At 39.5% G+C, this 20,716-nt stretch overlaps 1 protein-coding gene across 1 annotated transcript; it reads left to right on the top strand.

The window, feature by feature from the left end:
• The first annotated feature begins 16,182 nt into the window (after positions 1–16,182).
• LOC141697621 (transcription factor TCP2-like) lies at positions 16,183–20,716 on the top strand. The gene is made up of 2 exons (XM_074502106.1): positions 16,183–17,536; positions 20,359–20,716. The coding sequence occupies exon 1, from the start codon at positions 16,360–16,362 to the stop codon at positions 17,533–17,535; it is 1,176 nt and encodes a 391-aa protein (XP_074358207.1). The 5' UTR covers positions 16,183–16,359; the 3' UTR covers position 17,536; positions 20,359–20,716.

Raw genomic sequence — 20,716 nt, 5'->3', positions numbered from 1 at the left:
TTTCTCCGAGCTTTTAGATGCTTCGACTTTGTTGTGGATTCTTTGTGTTGCGGCTTGTTTTTTGGTGGATGTGTTTGTTTTTTGCTGATTTGTGTTTAGATCTGTTGTTTTTTGGGTGTTTTTGTTTCATTTTTGTGCGAAAATCAGGCTTTTGTATTCTATTTTTCTGGGTTTAGTCTCTTTGTTCTTCGTGTTCTTGATAGAAAAACTGTGTGTATCTATAAAACTCATATGTTTTGGTGTTTGATTCTTATAGACGGTGTTTTTGGTTGAGGGTTTTTATTTTGGGCCCGGGTAGGGGGTATCAGATCCGGATCCGGTTCAGTATATTTGGGTAGAATTGCATGCCTTAGGATTTGTAGTTTGTGTTTGGTTGCTCTGGATTCGGGTTTGGGTGTTTGCCATGGGGATCCGGGTACATGGGGGTGTTTTAAGCTTTTGGCTGTTATGGATTCGGATCTGGGTATTTATCATCAAGATCCGGGTCCATGGTTCTTTGGTTTTTTGTTTGTAGTTAGCTTGATCCGGATCATTGATGTTTTTCCGGGTTGGACTTGCATTGGTGGTCCGGATCATTAGGTTATGGTAAAACTAACATAACGTACCTGATTTGGACCGCTTAGCAAAACAAATAAAATCCGTAGGGCCCAGGCTAACTGACCTTCATTTTAATAGGTATATGGTCCGGACCAAGGAGCGAGCTAGGAAAGTCTATAACTGCTACCCCAACTTTTTTGACGAAGAGAGTGATCCGGATTCGTCTGGTAGGGAACAGATCCGGGGCGAGATGGTGAAGAAAGGGTCCGGATCAGTGGGTACAATTACAAGCTTCCGGTTCAAGCGGCTTCCCGAGAATTTGGTTATCTTTACACCGGAAGGCCGCTGGTCCGATATTAAGTACCATTTCGTCAGAAAGCCACCCGGGTTCGAAGATAACATTTATTATGCCCGGATCAGATACGAGAGGCACGAGGATGGCCACCCAGGTGTGTATGACCAAGGTGCTCTGGAAGCAGCTTTTGCCTCGTTTGGGATTAGCCGGGATCATTACCAGCTGAAGAATTTCTATGCTGAAGCCGACCCGGATGATATGGACAAGGCGATCCGGGCTGCCTTTCAGTTAACTCCCGATATCGCTTGGAGGTGGCCCGAGCCCCATGAGAGGATTTTCCACCGCCCTTCAGACGGTTTCGTTTCGGTCTGGCTGGAGCACCTAAGATCCGGGTGGAGTCCTCGCTGCCACATGTTTATCAAGCACTTGTGCAAGTACGTCTACAGGATATCTCCAATGCAAATAACCCCAAACGGAATTAAGTTTATGACCTGATTCATAGCTTGCTGCAACAAGGCCGGGCTCCTGCCCACCTTCAAGTTGTTCCATCATATTTTTTATCTCTCTAGATCAAGCGAGAAACCGTTTTATGAGCTCAGGTTCCGGGCAGCAGAGTGCGGCTTTGGTCTGGGTAGGTCCAAACCGGTTATGCACCAGACCTCGTTGAAACACTGGAACGGGGAGATTTTGATGTTGAAGGGCTTCGACCTGGAGTTTCTCCCTTATTTTACAACCGGGGAAGTTAAGACAAAGTTCAATCCGGATATCTTAGAGGGGGAAGCTGTTGATCAAATGAGAAAATTATGTGGTAGCCTCGGGTTCCAGCCAACCCGGGATACTTTCATGAATCATAAACTTCTCTTCCAACTTGGATGTAAGTTCCCAACTGATCTGGATCTTCCCTTCAATGTCGTCCCGGATTCTGGTCCTCCCTGATTTGCTTTAACTCTCTTAGATATAATGATTTCCTTTGATCCGGACCTCTCTCTCTGTTGGCAGATCCAGGTCAAAGGCCTTTTGTTTCCTTAAATCCATTTTTGCTCTTTTACTTGTGATATGCTTTCAAGATGTTTTCATATGATCCGGGTCTTTTGCCTGACCTATCGATCCGGATCTACTTTTAGCTTGCTTTTTACTTGTAGCTTGTTTGAATAAAATGTTTTCCTATGATCCGGATCGTAGTACATTTTGCTTTGTTGTCCCTTGACCCGGGTTTTGCTATAGTATTTTCTTTCCGGTTTTGGTTGATTTGTCCAGTATATTTATCCTATGCTGATAGTTCTATTTTCCCCTTTTGCAGGTTTGCCACACTATAATCCTTCAATCAGGGCGATAATGTCTTCTTCAGCTTATGCAACAGCTTTCAACTCTCTTGGCCTGGCCAATAAGACAACTAAGGGGGCTCCTGGGACCGGATCCGGATCTGCGGATGCAGAGGGTGGAGCCGAGTCTTCTGCCCCCCGGAATGTGGCTGATCCGGTTAATGCGCCCTTGGCTGAGGATCCGGACGTCCAGGAAATCTCTGACGAGGACCCTCCTTCGAAGAAGAGGAAGTCCGCCCCGGGAAAGCCTCCCCGCGGAAAAGCTGTTGTTGTTGACCGGGTCGTTTTTGATTCGGAAGGGAAGGGCCTAGACGGGGGTCTTATCAAGATAGGGACAAAGAGCCTGGTTGACCTAGCCGGGTTCATGTCTAGCATTCCCTCCGAGAAAGACTGGGAAGAAGTTGAAGACTACAACATGGCCGCTTCCTTGAAGAGGGTAACCGGTCAGTGGGGGCAGGTATTCAACTTTCCATGGTTTTAGTTCCGGGTTCTGTCCCCCAAATTATTATGTACTTAATCTCTTCTTTGTCTCCTCTCAGCTCGGGAGTGCCATTTCTATCTGTTCGGACGTTGCTTTCACGGAGATCCGGGAGGCAAATAACCGGACTAGGGCTGAGAAGTTGCAGGCTGATAATTTGAAGGATGAGCTGGATGAGGCCCGGGAGAGCTTCCGGACGGTGGAATCCGGGTTGAATGAGAAGCTAAAGGATGCAGAGGACCGGGCTGAGGGACTTTCCAAGGAGGTAGAGAGGCTCAAGGCTGAACTCGCTGCCAAGGAAAACTTGAACAAGGAGGCTATAATTGCCGAATTCAAGGCCAGTGATGTTTATGATTTTGAGGTTGCCCAGGACGGGATTCCTGAAGTCCGCAGATCCTGGGTTGTTGCTGAGCGTCATATCAAGACCGATCCCTTGGCATCCTGGGAGAGCTTCATTCAGGAGTTCCTTGCTGTGAAGGCTGCAGTGGAGCAGGATCAGGGGGAACCAGAACCCTATGACGGTCCAAGCCCCAGCTTCCTTTAGATCCGGACCAGAACTGATAGGCTTCTCGGGCCCAGCCCTGTAACTTTATTTTTACTAGGATTTGTGATTCTCGTACTTTGATTTGAATGATTTATAATATTTGGATTTGTTCCGGGTTGGTGGAAGTCCGGATTATGCTTTTAATTTTGCTTTCGTCCCCTTGACCTTTTCTTCAATTGCAAAAAATATATGCTTTAGTTTCCATTTGCAGTTTTTATTTTTATGAGTTGTCCGGATCCTTGCACAAATGCTCCTGATCCGGGTTGTGGCTAAGGCCCCCAACCCGGATTGGTTTTATATCAGGGTTGTTCCGGGTATGGAGCCTTATCCGGGTTGTCTTTGCTTTTGTATTTTCGCTTTAGTCCGGGTATGAAACCAACCTGGGTTGATGTTTGCTTGTATGCTTAATGTACTTGGAAAATATAAGTACATAACGGTTGTTTTAACCCGGATTCGAATGCTTATCCGGGTTGCTTTTTGATTTCAAATTTGATCTCAACCCGGGTATGATACCCACCCGGGTTGATATTTTCTTTTTTGCTTTATGTACTTAGAAAATATAAGTACATAATGGTTGTTTTTAACCCGAATTCGAATGCTTATCCGGTTTGCTTTTGCTTTCAAATTTGCTCTCAATTCGGGTATAAAACCCACCCGGGTTGATGTTTGCTTGTTTGCTTTATGTACTTAGAAAATATAAGTACATAATGGTTGTTTTAACCCGGATCCGAATGGTTATCCGAGTTGATGTTTGCTTTTGAATTTGATCTCAATCCGGGTATGATAACGTATCCGGATTGATGATTGCTCTATTTACTTAGAAATTTTCTAAGCAAATAGTGGCTGCTTTTGTTTTATGCTTTGAATCCGGATATTAGACTATATCCGGATTGTTTTTTGCTTTGTTTACTAGTAATTTAAGAGTAATAACTTTCTAAGAAAGGAAAATTCTTTTCATTGAATTGAAAGTTTTCTTCATACAAAATATGGTATCATAGATTGGTTGCTTGCCAGAGGTTACAAGTTTTGGCTGCTTTTGGTTGCTTCTTCTACTGATAAAATTTTCTGAGCCTGAGTCCATGCCATGTATTTGGTACTTCGGACTCATCCATGTTCATGAGCTTGTATGTTCCTGGCCTTAGAACTTCCTTGACTTTGTATGGGCCTTCCCACTTTGGCATTAGCTTTCCAGTGTTGGTGGGATCTGAATCTTCCGTGTCTCGAAGGACCAGGTCTCCAACTTGAAAGTTTTTGACCCAGGACTTCTTGCTGAAGTGCTCTTTTATTTTCTCTTTATACTTTTCCATTCTTGCCACTGCCTGGTCTCGGACTTCATCAATTAGCTCAATATTCGTTCTGAGCCCCTCCTCATTTGCTATCTCATCAAAGTTGATTGCTCGATGGGAGGGGGATCCTACTTCAATTGGTAGCATGGCTTCAGTTCCATAAGCCAATTTGAAGGGGGTTTCTCCTGTGCTTGTTCGGGGGCTTGTTCTATATGCCCGGAGTACATTAGGCAATTCTTCTGGCCATTTGGTTTTGCTTTCCCTGAGCCTTTTCTCGATCCCCCGGAGAAGTATTCGATTGGTTACTTCGACTTGGCCATTCCCTTGAGGGTAGGCTACAGATGACTTCTTGTGCCGGATACCCCGTTCTTGAAGGTAGAATTCGAATTCTGAACCAATGAACTGTGGCCCATTGTCTGAGACCAACACTCTCGGGATTCCGAACCTCATCAGAATGTTATCCATGAACTTGATGCAATCTTGCTGGTTTATTATTCTCATTGCCTTTGCTTCTACCCATTTTGTCATATAATCAATTGAGACTAGTATGTACCTGAGGTCTCTTCTGGCCCTGGGGAAGGGTCCCATGATATCGATGCCCCATACAGCAAATGGGATTGGTGACAAGACTGAGGAGGGTAGGACTGGGCTCATCCGGGTGACATTACTGAATAACTGACATTTCTTGCACTTTTTCACAAAGTCTATTGCATCCTGGTGAATAGTTGGCCAGTAGTATCCTTGTCTTATGATTTTATGAGCTAGGGCCTTTGCGAACATGTGATATCCGCATATCCCTTCATTAACCTCCATCAGGCAATACTGTGCTTCCCCTGGGCCTATGCACTTCAAGATTGGGGAGGAGAAGGTCTGGCGATAGAGTATACCCTCTTCGATGAAGAATTTTGCAGCTTTGGTTCTTAACCTTTGAGCCTTCCCTTTATCCTCTGGGAGTTCTCCTTTTTCCAGGTAATTGATAAATGGAGTCATCCAGTTTGGGCTGTTGTCTATTTCCATGACCTCTTCAGACTCTATGCTTGGTTTCTGCAATTCTTCGAAGTAGAAGGAGCAATCCAGGTCTGAGGAATTTTGAACAAGTTTAGATAGTGTATCAGCTTCTGAATTCTCCTCTCTGCAGATTTGGATGACTTGGGTTTTTGGTATGAAGGTGAGGTAGCTTTGGACCAGAGCCTGGTACTTGGCTAGAACTGGATCCTTGGCTATGTACTCGCCGTTTTTTTGCTTTAGCACGATCTGGGAGTCGCTGTAGATTTTAAGATCCTGGATCCTGAGTGTTTTTGCTAGCTTCAACCCTGCAATCAAGGCCTCGTACTCTTCCTGGTTGTTTGTTGCTGAGAAGCCAAAGGAGATGGTTGTTTGGATTGTGAATCCTTCGGGGCTCTTTAGGATGAGTCCGGCCCCTGATCTTTCATTTGTTGAAGAACCATCAACTTTGAGAGCCCAGGCTCCTATGTCTTGATCATTGTTTTTTCCAGGGTCAATGCTCATCGGCACAGGCTCTTCTTTCGGGAAATTGCATTCTATGATGAAATCAGCTAGAGCCCAGGCTTTGATTACGGTTCTTGGAATGAAACTCAAGTTGAACTGACTCAGCTCAACTACCCAATTTACCAATCTTCCTGAGATATCTGGCTTGTGTATTATCTTCCTTAAGGGTTGGTTAGTTACAACCCGTATCTCCCTTCCCTGGAAGTAGTGTCTGAGCTTTCTGGATGCTGTGACCAAGGCAAAAGCAAACTTTTCTAGCCTCGGGTATCGGGTCTCCGCATCTTTTAGCACTTGGCTCACATAATAAACTGGTTGTTGTTTGCCGTTCTCTTCCCTAATCAAGGCTGCTCCAACTGCCAGGGCCCCTGCTGATAGGTAAATGGATAGAGGCTCCCCGGGCTGGGCTTTGGTGAGCACGGGGGGTTGAGAAAGGTACCTTTTGATTTCTTCAAATGCGCTTTGGCATTCTGGGCTCCAATTAACTTCTCTCTTATTGGTTGCTCCTTTTAACAGGTCAAAGAAGGGTAGGCATCTTTCAGCTAACTTTGAGATGAATCTTCTGAGCGCAGTCAGTGACCCTGCTAGCTTCTGCACATCTTTTTGCGTTCTGGGAGGCTTCATCTCTTGGATTGCCTTTATCTTTTCGGGATTGGCTTCAATTCCCCGGTTGCTTATCATGAACCCAAGAAATTTTCATGCCCCTACTCCGAATGTGCACTTTTCTGGATTGAGCCTGAGTGAGTGTTTTCTTAAGTTGTCAAAGCATTCTCTTAGGTCTCCTATGTGCCCGGGGATGCTTGTAGACTTTGCAATCATGTCGTCGACATATGATTCCAGATTCCTTCCAATCTGATCCTTGAAGATTTTATTCATTGCTCTTTGATATGTTGTTCCCGCATTAGTCTATCTGAAAGGCAGCATCACATAGGCATAGACCACCCTGTGAGTTATGAAGGTTGTCTTTAGGATGTCCTTGGGATTCATCTTGATCTGGTTGTACCCCGAGTAGGTGTCCATGAAACTTAACATTACGTGCCCTGAAGTTTCGTCGATCAATTGATCAATATTTGGCAAGGGGTAGGGGTCTTTGGGGCATGCACTGTTCAAGTCTGTGTAATCGATACACTTTCTCCATTTTCTGTTTGCTTTTTTCACCATCACTACATTTGCCAGCCATTCCGGGTACTTGACTTCGCATATTATTCCAGCTTTGAGTAGTTTCTCAATTTCTTCATCGATTGCTTTCTGCCTTTCTGGGGCAAAATTTCTTCTCTTTTGCTTTACTGGCTTCCTCTCTGGGTTGACTTCCGGGTTATGCATTGCTATGGATTCATCCAACCCGGGCATGTCTCTTGGGGTCCAAGCAAATATATCAGAGTACCCTTGGAGTAGTGATACCAGGTCTTTTCTGAAATTAGTCTTGAGCCCGGACCCTATCTTTATCTTCTTAGAGGGATTGCTTTCATTGATCAGAATCGTTTCTGTTTCTACAGCGACCTCTATCTTGGATTGATCCATATTTGATACCAACTATTGGATTCGGGCCTCTGTATTCTTCTTCATATAGATTTGACCTTGGGTTGTCATCTCATTTTGTTTGCTTTCCCCTACTACAATTATTTCAGGGTTGGTTGCTTGCACAGTAGGGTTGGTTTGGCCAAGGCCTAGGCTCAATTCAATCCCTTATGTGACTTGGTTGCTTTTTTGCTCTTCTGAGCTTGGTTTGGTTGCTTTTGGATCTGAGAGGGACTCTATGATCTGAACTTCTTTTCTCACGTCATCCCTTGAGTGGGGGCGATGTTTCTTAATACTCTGCTGTTTCCGGAGTACCACAGCTTTTCTCTTGTTGTCTTGATGAGTTTCAGCCATTACCAGAGCCTGGCTATAGCATCTTTCAGCTACATCATAGTTCCCCTTGATTTCTCCTACCCTGGTTGGAGTTGGGAATTTGATTTTCAAGTGTGATATGGAGGTGATTGCTTGGATCCTGGTCAATGCTGAGCGCCTGATCATGCCGTTGTAGGATGAGGGAGTATTAATCACGTAGAACTTTATCACATGGGTAACTTGGTTTGGGCCCGATCCAAATATGACTGGCAATTATAAGGTTCCCTGGATCGGGACCAAGTTGTTCCCGAACCCATACAGAGGGTCCTCTTGGCATTCATTGGAGCGTACGCTCCCAAGCTTCATCCTGTCCACAGTATGCTTGAAGAGTATGTTTACTGAAGATCCATTATCTATCAGCATCCTTCTTACTTCGTTGTCAAAAATGTCAGGTGTTACCACCAAGGCTTCGTTGTGATTTGGGTTGACCCCTTCATAATCTTTGCTGCTGAATTAGGATTGAACAGAGAACACTTCATCTCCTAAGCCCGGGCTCCTAGGGGGAGAGTGCGACCCTCCTAGGACCACATTTACTATATTCTTACCTTTTCTTTGCCTTTCTTCTCTCTGATTTGTCTCCTGGAAGATGTACTGGTTCAGGTTGCCCTTCTTGACTTGATCTTCAATGAAGTATTTGAGAGAGAGACAATTCTCGGTTTTGTGCCCATGGGTTTCATGATAGTCGCACTGCCTGTTGTAAGGCCTGCTCTTTGGGGGAGTCTGCATTGGCTTTGGAGGATAATATAATGGCTTTCCCTTGATCTCCTTCAGTATTTCTTCCCGGGTCCTGTTTAGTGGTGTCCACTCTGGCTCTTGCCTAGGCTCCCTTGCTTGCCTAGGTGGACCGGGATCGCTTTTGGATTCTGTCTTAGGACCCAATCTTTGAAATATTGGAGTGTTTTGTACAACATTTGTCTGATGGGTTTGGTTGCTTTGTTTGAACTTTTTCTCCTGATGGTAACCCCCTTTCGGTCGGTCATCAGAAGATTTGTTCCTGGTTCCTCCATTCCGAGTCATTCTCATTGCCTGGAGAACATCTGTTTCTTTTATGAACCGGGCTGCCATTGAGTAGGCCGCAACCAGGCTTTGTGGCTCTTTGTTTATCAACTCCACAATGTACCTCTCATTGTGTTCTGGATCCAGGTTCCTTCGAAATATGCTTAGAGCCTCCCTTTCATCGAGATTCGAAACTTTGTTGATGGCTTCCTGGAATCTCTGCATATAAGTTGAGAGTGCTTCGTTATCATACTGGCGGATTGTCTCCAGGTGGCACATGTGCATTTCATGTGTTTTATTGGCTCTGAATCTTCTAAGGAAGGTTCCTCTGAATTCTTTCCAGGAGTGAATGCTTCTTGATGGGATCCTGCTGAACCATCTTTGAGCCCCCCCTTTGAGGGTCGAGGCGAAGAATCTGGATTTGGTTAAGTCATTGTAATAATATATCTGAGCTATCTGTTCGAAGTAGTTGAGGTGCTCTTCCGGATCCCCCAGTCCATCGAAAGAGTCGAAGTTGTAGTGTTTGAGATTTTTCTGTCGAGGGATGGCTTCTAGGGAGTGGCTGAAGGGCGTGAGGGTCTCCCCAACTTCCAACCCGGAATCTTTCTCCATTTTCCTCTGGAGCTCATAAATCATGTCTTTAAGATCCTTCTGGCCCTCCTCTTCGTCGTCAGAAATGAGCTCGGAGGTAGGGTCCCTCCAAGTTTTTTTGCCTCTTGTTTTAGCTAGGAGCCTCTCCTCCTCCAGTTGCATTCTTCTCTGGATTTTTTGCTCCAGCTTTGCCTCTTCTTCCTTTCTTATCTGTTCTCTGATTTCTTCTAATTTTTTCTTTCTGGTTGCTTCTGTCTCCTTCTTACTAGGTTCTTTTTTATTCTTTTTTACCTTAGTTCTGATTCGGTCGAAGACAGATCTCCTGGATTGCTGAGAATCCCCGGACTCTTCTTGCTCATCATCTTGTTCAAATTCTATCTGAGCCCGGGCTTGTTCGTCTCTGTAGAGCCTGATTGCTTCAGCAAGTTCATGGCTTGTTAAGTTAGTCATATGCTCCTCTGCAACCAGAACATTGGTGTACTTGTACAGATTGAGTTCTATGACATTTCTGGCAGCCTTTCCAAGACCGGGGTGTGTTGTGTCAATGGTTGCTCCCGGAGGGTCTCTCGATCTCCCCCAGGTTCATAAGCCTGAGAGTGGTCCTGATCCTGGACCTGGTTACTGGCGGAGGGTCTACCAGCCATACTTTTTCCTGCTCTTGCCATTACCACAATTGTACAAACAACTGACCAAGATTTGAGGCTACAAATGTGGATCTGAGGTTGCTTTTTTGAAGATTACAAAAAAATTCCAGAATAACAAACAAACTTTCTGGGCTTTGCTAACAACAATACTAAACAAGAACAGCAGGCTCTAGAACACAAAAAAAAATATGCAAACTAAAACAGTTCTGGGTTTTAAAATTACCAAGACTATTAAACCCCAGGCTTCAAGACTATCAAGATTATCAAACCCTAAACAACCAAAATTTAACAAACGAGAGCGGGCTCACAGAAACGTGGCCTAAAGTAATGAGCTCACGTAAACGTGGCTAAAATGAACATTCATATTCAAGAAAGGTTATGGTTGCTTGTGTTCTTACAGGCTTAAAAGTGGACTCTCTCAAGAGTTTGCTAATGAAGATGAATCCAGGGGCACCGAGACCCAAGGATGGAGCCCCCTCCTTCTAGCGCCAAATGATAACTCCGGTGAGCGGGCAGCTCCGTCCGACGCCGTTCCTGGACCTTCTGGGTGTAAATGAGGTGTAGTTGCTGGTTGGGCATCTGCAAAACAACACCGGAAGGGGGGTTTGGTTCCCACGGCGCCTCCGGTGTAAGAATAAGAACAGGGTTTTGGAGATGATGAATATGTATGTATGTAATTGAGAGGTTGCTGTGTGTGTATGGATATGAGAGAGAGAGAGATAGAGAGTGAGTGTGCAAGATTGTGAATATTTTCTAACCCATAAACCCTTCAGCCTTGGGGGTATATATAGCCCAAAGGTAGGGTTTAGGGGTAGTTACCTCTAAATCAGGGCTGTTGGATCTTAGGAGCAGAGGACGCCTGGCTTGGGGGGATTGCTTACACGTGTCCAGGGGAGGACCACCTCCAGAGTGTCCTAACGGCCTTCTGACACGCGTTGTGCTTGTCTGGTGTGTTGGTTGTTGATAGCTGTCATAGTCACGTGCCCACGTACCCTTCCTTGGCAGGTTGTGGGATGTGCATGTGCTTGCTGGGGCTTCCTTCATGGAGGTCTTAGCCCTGATCCGGACCCATGCGGGCAGGTAAGTCCGGATCCGGGTCATAAGATGGAACTGGGCCTGGTCTCTCCATCTGAATATTCTGGGAGGGGGGGTCCCGGTATATCGATCGAGCCTGGTATCCTTTAGATTCAGGTTGATTCCTAGCCGGGTCTCTTATACCTTATCAGCGTCAATGTGCCAATGTACAAATGCCCTGATCTAGTGATCTGTGTAGTTTGGGAGAAAGGACATAACTTACATTTAAAATCTTTACATTCTTTACATGTCTGTTCTTTCTATGTTTAAGGTAGGAGAAAATTTAGATATGCAATCAACCCAGGTAAGTAAGTGGATTGTCATGCTCGGTGGATACGAGTGTGCTAGGACTTCTCCGAATTAGTTTGAGAATTGAGATGCGCGAAAGATATAAAAAATAGATATGGAGCTCAAACTCCTTGTTTTGCAATCAACTGAACCATGATCATAAAACAACCGGGGTTAAAATAAATTATTGCTGATTTTTATTGTTTACCTGGATTTAAAATAAAGTTTTACTAATTTTTAAATAAAAAGTATGATTATATAAAAGTTTCTTACTAAAATTTTAAATTTAGCCGGAACAGGACACACCAAGGCTGAAGCTTGGCTGAGCCGAAATTTTTAATAGAGGTTTTTTTTTTTCTAAATTTCAATTTGAGTAAAGAGTTACTCCTTCTATTTTTTAATATTTGACGCTGTCATTTTTGACACACATTTTTAGCTGTTTTGACCATATAGCTAAAATTAAAAAAAAAATCTTTTTGTGAAAAAAATACACAATCAATATTTTAATTTACACAAAGAAAATTAAAAAAAAATAAATTTAATTATACGATCAAAATATTTAAAAATATGTGTCAAATATTAAAGACGATATTTCATTTGGTAATGAGAAGGCGACCTGATTATCTGTGGTTACCAAAGGAATTTGACAGGGTTCTATTAGTTTGGGCTGGATAAACATGAATTCATGTTGGATATTGTGAAAATGTTCATTATTGAGAGCATTCGATATTATTAAGGCCCAACATGATAAGGAAAGGAATGAAAAATTGTAAAGCCTTCTGCAAAGTGTTAAGCCACAGCCTCAATGTGTACACAAAACAACTGGCCCAGCCCACACATTTTGCAAACTACATTCAACTTATTGACGAGTTATATTCAGCGTTACAGATTTCAGAAACGGAATTATTCGGTTGAGGTACCGATTTACGATTTATCGGACGATTTTTAAAAAATCGGATGATTAATCGGCCATTTATCGGAAATCGGTCAAATCGGAAAAATATTTTTAACCGATTTTTGAGCGATTTATCGGCGATTTTTAAAAAATCGGCGGATTTTTATAACAGAGGTTATATTATATTTTACTTTTAAAATTTCTTTTTAAAAGTAATAATAATATATTATTTAAATATATAGCAATCCAGAAATCCAATCTTATTGGAACAAACCATGCTACGGGTTCGGTAAAGTTTAAATAATCACTAAATTATTAAATTTTAGCTAACTATTTATTTTAATCTCACCGGAAATATTCTAACTATATAATTAGGAACATTTTTCTCCTAAATAATTTATTTCCGGCAGTTAGACTATTCCTTATTAGTAATAAAAACCATCAAAAGTATCAAATTTTCTTTTAAATAATTATTTTACCGAAAAAATCAAATTTCAGAACTAACTGTATTTACACTCTTTATTAATTAGAAAAACATTAATTCGATGAAATATAACAATACCAAATTATTAAACTTTATTAATAAGAAAAACACCCTTAGCGCGAAACATAATTTTACCGAATATCAAATTTTGCTTATCACTTGAACATGGGTCCAATATTCTCTCCAACTACATAACTATATATAATTTATTTAAATTATTTTTTTGATTTCACACGGGTTCAATTCCTTATAACTACGTATTTAATTTATATAGAGTTTCATCCTAATTTTAGGTTGTATTCTCTACAATCTAAGTAATACCATTAATTATACTTATTCTCGATAATTTATTATAATTAATCTTTTAATATTAATTTTTTATTCCTAGTTCGTGCTAGGTTATATCTCTTGTAATTCAACAAATAAAATTGCAATTATAATTGATTTTTTGGTTTTACTAAAAAATATGCAATTTATTTTTATTGTTAAAAGTCACCTATAAGAAGTAGAACTTGACCTTCGTTGAGAAAATAAGATCTCGATCACGCACTCTACTTTATTGATAAAAATAAATAAAAAATGTGCATTTTGAGGACATGCTACTTGACAACTTGTTTGGAGCTGGCAAATTTTGTGGGCTAAACAAAAATAACTTTGCCCCTTGATAACTAAATTAGGGCATTAATTTGCGAGCCCACTTTTCACACTCATTCTTTTGTTAAATCTAGTTCAACATTATTTGTTACATTTCGGGATAGAACTGTCAAAAAAATTCGAAAAATCTGATATTCGTCCGAAAAAACCGTATTTGTATTCGAAAAAAAGCGGATATTATTCGTATCCGAGAAAAAACGGATATTATCTGTATCCGAATTCGGGATATTCGAATCCGAAACTAAATACATATATGATATATAAATTACATAAATATATAATTATATATAATTTAAAATTTATTTTTTTAGTTTATAGTGTATGTAAATGTATTAAATAATACGTTTATACAAATTTTATATAATTGTACACATACTTTATACATATATAAATATATTATTTATATTTAATCGTAAAAAATGTTCTATAATCATCGTCAAAACGATAGGGGCGACAAAAAAATTCAAAAAATCTGATATTTGTCTGAAATATCCGCATTTGTATCCGAGAAAAAACGGATATTATCCGTATCCGAAATAAAGCGGATATTATCCATATTCGAATCCGATGATTGCGGATGCAGATACAGATACAGATATAGGCATATCCGTATCCGAATTATCCGTTTGACAGCCCTATTTCGGGATAAGAATTGACTTTGGTCCTACTTATTCCGTCCCGATTCCCGCACCGAAATGGTGAGAATTCAGGATTTTTTGCGAGAACGGGTCGGGGAACGGGGACGATTTCAAAAAAAATTGGAAAATGGGTTGGTAACGTTTTTTATGTCTAGTCGGCCCGATTCCCGTCCCCGACCCGATTTTTCCAGGCTCTATAATATATTTATATATATTTTTATTTCTTCAAAAAAATATTTAAGTGTTAGAGACAATTTACATTTTCTATTTTGTCAGAGATATTTTTGAATACCTTTTTTTTTTAAAGTATAATGTTAGAGTGAAGTTAATACAAATGTACTTTGATTTTACATAAATATTTTATGTATTAAAAGACAAAATTATTAGAATTTGCAATATAATATTTAGTTTTTGCTACTTCCTTTTTACATCTTGCATGAAAAATTTATTTAATAAAAACTTTGGTTGAAATAAAATATCCCCGATTACTATATCTATATTCCTCGTTAAGGCCGGAGACATAAAATGATATATAATCCCCGACGGGGAATGAGTCAGGGACGGGAATCAGATTTGAAGTGGAGAGTCGGGATGGAACCAAACATCCATTTCCCTAAAATTTAATTAAAGCCCTAACTTTTACCTTCTCTCTCCAAATAAATTACTTAGTCTAGACAAGAAAATTAGACCTGGTTAGCATCCAACCTTACAATTTGAGGCTGGTTGGCAAGTACACAATTGTTGAGTGTACTCACATATCTATTAAACATAGCCTCTGATACTAATATGCAATATAAATCTCACAATGTTTGAAATAAGTGAATGCATGAACCAGTACTTTTAAATTGTGTACTTTATTATTTATTATCGTTTAGCTGACTAGTCCAACTGTACAAACAAACTGTTGAAGAATTGGTAGGTGCCCTGTTAGCTTTTTACATGAAAAAGCTTGTTGTTTGTAGATCTGTAAGCAAGTTAATAGTACACATTTACTGCATGCTTGACTCAAAAGTATATATGGAGATATCTACTGCTCCCTCGGTGCCATTGAATTCTATACGTCATTTTTTGGGACGCTTTTCAATACTCATTTAAAACATAATTTCACAATACTTTTTAAAATTCTTTTTTTTTCTGAATAAAAATTTAATGTTTAAATTTTTATTCAAAAAAAAATTTGAAAAAAACATTATGAAACTATACTTTATAGAAGTCTCGAAATACTAGCAAATAGTAAACGTATAGAATCAAACGAGACGGAGGGAGTATGTTAAAAGTACTAGACCCCTCTGATTAGCATCTGATGCCTATTTATTTATCATTATAAATCTTTGAATTTATTTATCTAGCAAAGACTTGTTACCCTCAACTCAACTAATTCTGAACAAAGCTAGCTTATCGTCTAAGCGTCACTATTCCTACTTAAATTCGAGCGTGCACCTTGAACATTGAGATAGTAAGCACCTAAGGGTCTTAAGTAACTAGCTAAGCTACCCGCATAGGTTCGTAGGTTTTGTGCTACTGTTTAAGATGCTTGGCGTTGGTTTTAAATCACTGCAAAAAAGCTTCAACCGTAGCTTCCTCGACTTTTCTCACCCTACCCGTGAACAGGTATATACTACATATACATATACTATAGGACAGGAGATTCTTAACTCAATATTTTTATAACATATTTTATCGGATTTATGAGTATTCTAAACATTAGTTGGGTCGGATGAGTACACAGAAAGCGGAGATCAGCTGACTTAAGAATTTAAGTGAGTATCACTTCGACGTTGAAAACGAGTACTCGGATTTCTAATATATGATAAGTAGAACTGATTTTCGAGTTTAATTTATAACCTTAATTTTTACTAACTGTACTTTCAAATATGAATTATCGTTTACACGATATAACGATACATGATGTTTAGTAATATAATTTTATCACCATTATTAGCGATAAAAGTTTAATTTTACAATTATTTGTCAGGAATCCGACTCAGTTAAAGAACGGACATATTTAAAGACTTGCAGATATGGATGTGTGTAAAAGAAGCCAAAATGGTCTGAATAATGGTCATTAATGCAAAGGACATTAGCACATATACTTAGTGCACTTACATTTCTCTCTCTAGAACTTAGGTCTCTAGTCTTTTTCATCATTCAAGTCAAGACTTTCTCTTTTACACACTGTAAAAGATTAAGATAAAGAAACCTAAAGTGGGTTATATAAAGAAAGGTATGAAATTGTTATGGAGGTGGATGATAAGTTTCCAAGAATTGTAATCAATAGTAACAAAGTTATTCAAGAAATGGATGAAGAAGAGGACTCAGAAGCGAAACGAATCGCCTCTGGAAATGATTTTCGAAGGCTTTGTGGATGGCCTTCGTCTCGAATTGTTAGGGTTTCGAGAGCTTCTGGTGGTAAAGATAGGCATAGCAAGGTCTGGACATCGAAAGGTCTCCGAGACAGACGTGTTCGTTTATCGGTCACTACAGCAATTCAGTTCTATGATTTGCAAGATCGGCTAGGTTATGATCAACCTAGTAAGGCGGTTGAGTGGTTGTTAAGAGCTGCTGAAAGTTCGATAGCTGAGTTGCCTTCACTTGACTCATTTATGGATATGCGTAATCAAGTTAGTGATGAAATGAGATCTACTGGAGAGACTATTGAACATGGATCTGAAGTAGATCCGAGTTTTTTTCAGCAGCAGCAGAATGTTTCATTGTCGAAATCTGGGTGTAGTAGTACTTCGGAGACTAGTAAGGGCTCGGGTGGATTGTCAGTGAGGTCCGAGAATAGAGTCAAAGCTCGAGAAAGGGCACGAGGAAGAGCAGCAGCTGGGAAGGTAAAAAATGAAAGTCCACAGTCATTTGAAGGTCAGCCAAAAAATGTGAAACAAACCTCCTCCTTCACTGAACTACTAACTGGAAATTTTAGTAGTACTAATAGCCCTACTGGATCAGCTTATCGCGCTCCGATGGAACATTTCTTGAGTAGTTATTCGGGACAAATTCAGATGGGAAATTCCCATGAACCTTTTAGTATTACTTCAGGAGATCATAGACATCCCCAGGAGCATCATCAGTTTTCGTTTGTCCCGGATAATAATAATCTTATCCAAGTTGCAGCTGCTAACGGAGGAAATGACAATTACAATCTCAACTTCTCAGTCTCTTCCGGCCTTGCTTCGGGTTATAGTAGGGGGACCCTTCAGTCCAATTCACCATCAATGTTGCCTCCTCACCTTCAGAGGTTTGCTCCATTTGATGGATCCAATGTACCTTTCTTCATTAGCCCTGCGGCGACAAAGGGGGACAATCATCAACACCATCCTCAGTTTTCTGCTGGATTAGATGCACCATTGCAACTTTTCTATGGAGATGCTAACTGGCATTCAAATCAAAAGGGCAAAGGAAAGAACTAAGGTAATTAATAGCATTATCTTAATTAATTTTAATGAAATTGATTGTTCTGCATTATCTTTAGCAAAAGCTTTTTGGACCCTTTCTTGGATTTGTGTGCAGCTGTACTATGAATGGTTTAGTTTATTTGCTACATAAAAAGAGCCAAACTATTTGCATATTTAATAATGGTGCTACTAGCCTATTAGGAATTGTTTTTCATTTTTATTGCATGGGAGATTGTAATTCTGTGAATGTGGAATCGGCTGGTTGTCTCTTGGTTTGTTTTGTTTCTGGTTCCCTTCTCTCTAGCAAGTGTAAACTAGCCAGGTGTTGGTCAATGAGCCAAGATAATGCAATATGTGGTCAATAAGATAGATGTTAATGTTATAGTTTATAAATTCCCAGTCTTTGCACTGCCCAAAATTTGTCCCACTTCAGCCATCTATGTCACTGTAAAAGAAACTATCACTGGATTGCCAGGCAATTTAATGGCTAGGTGTCAAGCTTTGGCTGACTACATAGGTTTATGATAGTCCTGCAAATTTTGTTTTTAAGACTTTGGGATCCTACATAAACACCATTAGGCTACATCTCATGCACGAATTAACCCTAATATTGCAGTTTGAAATTTTTGTCTTGCCCCATGTAGTGACAAAATAATATTTGAAATGAAGTTTTTGACACGTATTTTAAGCTTATTATCTAATATAGTTGTATAACTTATTTTGGAAATTTTCTTTTTTTGAATAAAAGTTTAAACATTTAATATTTATTCAGAAGAAAAAAAATTAAAAATAATTTATGTAACTATACCTGATAAAAGCCTTTAAATGCGTGTCAAACACTTCATTTCAAATCTTAACAACTCAAATGGACGGAGGGAATAGTAAAATTGCGTTTATCATGATCTTTCATTAGGGTCACCCCTGACATTTAGGAGACCCTAGTAGAAATCAGTTTATACGGCCTATTTATAAAAAAAATTGAAAATTTTCTGGGCACTATGCCTAGGGGGTCTTTGACACAAGATCTCTTCACCTGTGGTAAAGGCCACCTGTGCCTTCAGTTGGCCTTCACGGATTGTGTACACCCATTTTCTCTACTTTTAAGAGTAAGCCCTATTACATATCACTGGATACCCTTCTTAAGAGCTTATCCAGGACATTACACTTGTTTATTGTGATTTTTACATTTTGTATAAAAATTATAACACATATAGTAAATTCTACATCAAGAATAATCTTCCTTTGTACTTAAATGTTATTTTTTAGTTTAATAAACTACAAAAATATGTAACAATACATTTATTTACATGATCAAATTCTAAAAAATACACCAAATTTTGTTGTGTAGCTTAATTTTGATGGCAAACAAATAGTGTAATATATGAAGTTGGATGGTAAGGCGACTTTGATACAAAAATGATGTTTTAGTGTATTTTACTATCCTCTTGCATGCGTTGATACAAAAACATGCACATGCATCATTCTCTAAAAATTTTGCTTGATTTCAGCTTAATACTAAAAGCCTTTAAACACTGTTGAATGTAATCACCTGCGCATTAACCAACCAACCAATCACAGTTTAAATTTTTCTTAATCGCGTTCGTAGTCTTCTTGTGGACAAGTGTTTACTCTAATGCCCCTTAGATACTCTTCTTTTTTAGGTTAGTGATCCCCTTTCAAGGTTGGTTTCAATAGAACTCACCTTGTAATTTTAAAACATTAGATTCCTTCTTTGAGAAAACATAATCATATTATGAAAATGTGAAAGGTACAGAAAAGGCTTAGAACACACTGGAACCGGCAAAAGGGAAGTTAACAGGATAGTAAAATGGAGAGTACAAATATGCAAAAATGCTAAAAATCTATGCAAATTAAATTAGTTTCCATCATGTTGTTCAAATTATCCGGTATTCTGACTTTGTAATTTAGTATTTAGTTTGTTAGTAAAAACTTTTTAACTGATATCTAGCTGCAGAGACAAAACTAGGACATGATAATAAATAGACAGTCATATAAAATTATGTCGATAATTGCAACACCATTCTGACCTTCTCAATTGATCAGCCCTCGAATACATGAGATTGTATTCAATATGTAGTTGTCGAGAGCAATGTCATGTTTTCCCTACAATCTGCAAACCTGGCAACCAAATTGAAATCTTGATTGACGCCAGTCCCTCTTAAATTACTGTCCTCAATTTAGAACGTTGCAACTTGGTTCTTTTTACAAATCAAAATATTTAGAATTTGTCAAACTGAAACTGATACGCATGTTGGATATGTACTATTCCAGGGTCACAAATTTATACAATTTGAATTCATTCATTCCTCCATTATCATTTTATTTGCATCTCTCATTATAGAAAAAATTGCACTCTTATTTTTCAAGACCTTTTCCTTATACATCCTTTTTTTCATTCTGTCTTTAGATTTGTCGTGCACAAGATGCTAGGAGAATGAGTATTGATAACTTTAATATTGTCACGTTATGTAGCATTTTGGACTTACACAACCATATACGTTCTATCATATTCTGCATTTTCCTGTTTAGTAGCTATATCCTTCTTAGCACTTCCTGTTTTAGAGTAATCAGCTCACGGTCATCTTGCTAGAAACTAGTATGTACAGATAAGAATATGACAGTATAAGTTCTCGGTGCTAATGTCATACAAGTTACAGAGTTCTACATTAATTGGTTGCTATGAATGTGTGGAGGACTAATTCAATGTTATTGGTATATACATGCCTTGTACACGCCTTCTGGAGTAGAGACTCTTTATATATCTGACTCAAATACTAATTCATATGTATAACATCTATTCATTAATGTCAAATGCAGGTAGAGGAAGGTGAAGAAAACGTAGAGCCTGAACTCTCTTGGTAGAACAAAAGTATTATGATCAATGGCTTTGAAATTCTCATGTCTTGCTAATTCGATTTGAAGTCATTCTCGGGCTCCTGTGTGGTTTCTTTTGACTTAACTTATCTGTGCACCTTGATTTCATTGTTTAATTGTTCTTGAGGTCTTTTTTAACCAGAATTTCTTGTTTTTGTCGCCTTCTTTAACCTGAATGAAAATCTCAGTCTTTGGTTACTGGTACTAGCTAGTGCTGTGTATCATTTCAGAAACAATCCAAGTTCCTCATTGAAAAAGGGGTGCAATTAAATTATGTTTCTGTTTTTGATCCCTTTCTTAA

The sequence above is a fragment of the Apium graveolens genome, chromosome 11 (genome assembly GCF_009905375.1).
Source record: "Apium graveolens cultivar Ventura chromosome 11, ASM990537v1, whole genome shotgun sequence".
Classification (NCBI taxonomy): domain Eukaryota; kingdom Viridiplantae; phylum Streptophyta; class Magnoliopsida; order Apiales; family Apiaceae; genus Apium; species Apium graveolens.
The sequence above is the reverse complement of the archived record's forward strand: the minus strand, read 5'-3'. Positions and strand labels throughout refer to the sequence as shown.